The 3,647-nt window shown below is 57.4% G+C and overlaps 1 protein-coding gene across 1 annotated transcript in view; it reads right to left on the minus strand.

Moving 5' to 3' along the window:
- The window catches only part of IFT54 (intraflagellar transport 54), a gene marked incomplete at its 5' end in the record, with an annotated part of 59,656 nt that overhangs the window by 27,814 nt on the left and 28,195 nt on the right, over window positions 1–3,647 (minus strand). The window contains 2 exon segments of the mRNA XM_027773216.1: window positions 2,833–2,869; window positions 3,070–3,193. Coding sequence (XP_027629017.1) covers window positions 2,833–2,869; window positions 3,070–3,193 — 161 coding nt within the window.

Below are 3,647 nucleotides of genomic sequence, written 5' to 3' on the forward strand. Positions count from 1 at the left end.
CCTAACTTGCCAGGGCCCTAAAGTGGCTGCGTGTGCGCAGTGCGGGCTGAGACACACGAACGGCCATGCTGCAGGGAGCTGCTGGCTCAGCAGGAGCTCAGAGACATGCATGTGGGAAACCAGAGAATGTGGACACCCTACCCCCAAATCTGAACTGGCAACATCGCTATGAACTGATTTTTTTTTTTTAAATGAAATGAAGAAGTATATCCCTTGGACCAGCAGATGGCATAATGGCTGCTGCGTCGCTGGACTCCCGTGTAGTCGACCGCGGTTCGAGTCCCGGACCTGGTGGCTTAAATTCATGCCAGGCGCGTGTGCGTGCGTGCCCAAGATCCCGAGAGAAGAATGGAGGAGAAGGGATTGCGGCATGGCCATCTCCCCTGGGGGATGATTTCTCACTTTCTATCTCTCTGTCTCTCTTTGTCTTTCTGGCGAGCCCACGCGCCCTACAGCAAAAACCTCTCCAAAAAAAAAAAAGAAGATCCCTGCTCTGAGGGAAATGCTGAGAACACTGACTCGCCCACACGGTGGGCAGCCAGGTTCCTTGGAGAAACACAGCAGATTCGTGGTGGAAGTGCACGAAACATCTTATCAAATCCCAAAGCAAAGAAGCCACGGAGTTTCCCAGGATGTAGCAAAGGCCCGGTGCCCTCTCCCCTGCAGATGCCGGGCTTCGGGTGGCCTAACGCCTAGGGGACGGCACAGGAGGGCTGGGTCACACCACCAAGACCTCTCGCTGGGTAACGAGGAAGGAGGTGGGGGCCCTGCATCATGGTCCCTGGGAAAACGAGATCTAGGCCAACATCGCCTGCAGCTGGTCAGACTGGGAGGCCCCCGGCACACAGCAGATTCTTGCTGAAAAGCTGATCAGATCGCGTCTCCTAGAACAGCACGCAGGACACAGGGAACAGGAATGCGGTGGAGTGCGCCACCGCGTGGGGGGCGGCCTCCAGCTTCTTCCCCAGACACACACAGGGGAAGGGATACAGGAGGGCCAGACCCAGGGCTACACGGCATGAACCGTACCTGGACCCTGCCACAACAAACAAGATCAGAACGAACACCGGAGAAACGGGAACTTGACGCTATCAAGCAATTAGTGATTATGAAAAGCAAGGGGATTGCAGTTGCTAGTTTTGGAAAGGGCCCTTATCTTTTAATGATACACACAATGCATTCGATGTCTGGGATCTGGAAACGGTCTTGGTGGAGAAGGGCCATGCAGCTCCAGGCTGAGAGAGAAGGGGATGAGCTCCGTGACACACAGGGGTGGGGGCTCGTGAGTGACTCTATGCTACCTATGAGCACTTGAAATGAAACAAGGGACATCACAGACCGCAGACATCAGGAGGACTTAAGACACCCAGTTTCACTGTCTAATGGTACGGATAAGAAACAGGCCAATGGGCCAGCTGGTGGCAAGGTGGTTAGGGCAGCTGGATCCCGCATGGCCAACTATGAGGTTCGAGTCTCAGACCTGGCAGCTTGACAAACATGCTGGGTCACATGCATGCATGCCCGAAAATCCCAAGAGGAGGGAGAAATGGAGAAGGGAGTGTAAGCACGACCATGCCCTTGGGGAGTGCTTTCTCACTTTTTCTCGCTCTCCAGCGAGCACAGGTGTCCTGTGGCAAAATTAGAAGTAGGAAGAGAAAAAGGAGGAGGAAGAGGAGGTGGAGGTAGAAAAAGAAAAGGAGGGAAGGGGAGGAGAAGGAGACCTAGAGGGAAAGGAAGAAGAAATGGAGAGAAAAGGAGGTCTGCCCTCCGGCTCCCCACTAACCTCCAGGTCCCGGGGTCTGCACAGCGGCTCCCCACTAACCGGGTCTGCAAAGCGGCTCCCCACTAGCCTCCAGTTGCAGGGTCTGCACAGAGGTTCCCCACTAACCTCCAGGTCCCGGGGTCTGCACAACGGCTCCCTACTAACCTCCAGTCCCGGGGTCTGCACAACAGCTCCCACTAATCTCCAAGTCCCAGGGTCTGCACAGTGGCTCCCCATCCACTAACCTCCAGGTCCCGGGGTCTGCACAACGGCTCCCTACTAACCTCCAGTCCCGGGGTCTGCACAACAGCTCCCACTAATCTCCAAGTCCCAGGGTCTGCACAGTGGCTCCCCATTAACCTCCAGGTCCCGGGGTCTGCACAGCGGCTCCCCACTAACCTCCAGGTCCCAGGGTCTGCACAGCAGGGCCCAGGGTCTGCACAGCGGCTCCCCACTAACCTCCAGGTCCCGGGGTCTGCACAGCGGTTCCCCACTAACTTCCAGGTCCCAGGGTCTGCACAGCGGTTCCCCACTAACCTCCAGGTCCCGGGGTCTGCACAGCGGTTCCCCACTAACTTCCAGGTCCCAGGGTCTGCACAGCGGCTCCCTACTAACCTCCAGGTCCCGGGGTCTGCCCAGCGGCTCCCCACTAACCTCCAGGTCCCGGGGTCTGCACAGCGGCTCCCCACTAACCTCCAGGTCCCGGGATCTGCACAGCGGCTCCCCACTAACCTCCAGGTCCCAGGGTCTGCACAGCAGCTCCCCACTAACCCCCAGGTTCTGGGTGCCTCCAACCCTCTAGGGGAGGCATTCCTACCCGGCACCTCCCAGAACGCGGAGGGGTCCACGGCAGCAGGGCCAAGGTCCTGCCCACCTGACTGCAGACCAGAGCCTGGCATGTGACAGCCACTTGCTTCAGCTCCTTTTGAAGCACACAGAGGAGATGCACATGCGCACACAGACACAGATGTGCACGCGCGCACACAGACACATGTGCACGTACACATGCGCACACACGTGCAGACACACACGTATACACGCATGTACGTGTGCCCACACCCAGGACTCACCGTGCTTCTCGTCTTCTTCCAGTTCCACTGCTGGTACCTGAGCAGGAAAATAAGGGGAAAAAGCAGAGTCGGGCTTGCCGAAATCTCAAGATCCTGCTTTGTGGGCCTCAGAATGGAATGACCAAATTAAAGAAAGCAGCACGGGAAAATCCTGGCTACAGAAATGTGAAGGCTAGAGCATTCATTCCAATGTAATAAACAGAATTATTCTAAGACGCCGCACTTCGGCTAACTCACCAGATCCATTTCTGACATTTCAGAGAGCTGAGGGGCAGCTTCTACCACAAACTGCTCATCCTCTTCGTTGTCAGAATTCTGTGACTCTATAATCACATTTGACGCGGTTTTACTACTCCCTGTCCTAAACAGGAATAAATGGGGTCAGATTAGAGACGTTCTCAGCCCCGGCTGCAGCAACCCGGGTACCTGGAGCCGGGTCAGGTGATCTGAGAACTGCAGCCCTGAGCGTCTCCAGGACGACAGCACAACACGAGTGGGAGCCAGGCGCGGCCGACCGCAGGCAGAGCCCACCCGAGCTTGCCAACCCCTGGTCCCCGTCCCCATGCCCTCCGCCTCCTCCCTGACATGGGCTGAGGCCAGCCTTTTGCCCTGTGGGCCCAGCCTCCCACACCGCACATCTCAGGGTAGGGCCACTGGCAGCTCCACTGGCCAGGGAGGTCTACTCCCACCAGGCTGCTCCTGCCTTCATTCGCGACTCCCAGCCCTGAGAGGCGGTCCCTGAACTCTCCTGCCATGACCTGACTTCTCTCTCAGCCACGCCCTCAGCAATCCCCCACTTCTCAAGTCCAAGGCCC

Source organism: Tupaia chinensis, unplaced genomic scaffold (genome assembly GCF_000334495.1).
Source record: "Tupaia chinensis unplaced genomic scaffold, TupChi_1.0 Scaffold000332_1, whole genome shotgun sequence".
NCBI classification, from domain to species: Eukaryota; Metazoa; Chordata; class Mammalia; order Scandentia; family Tupaiidae; genus Tupaia; species Tupaia belangeri.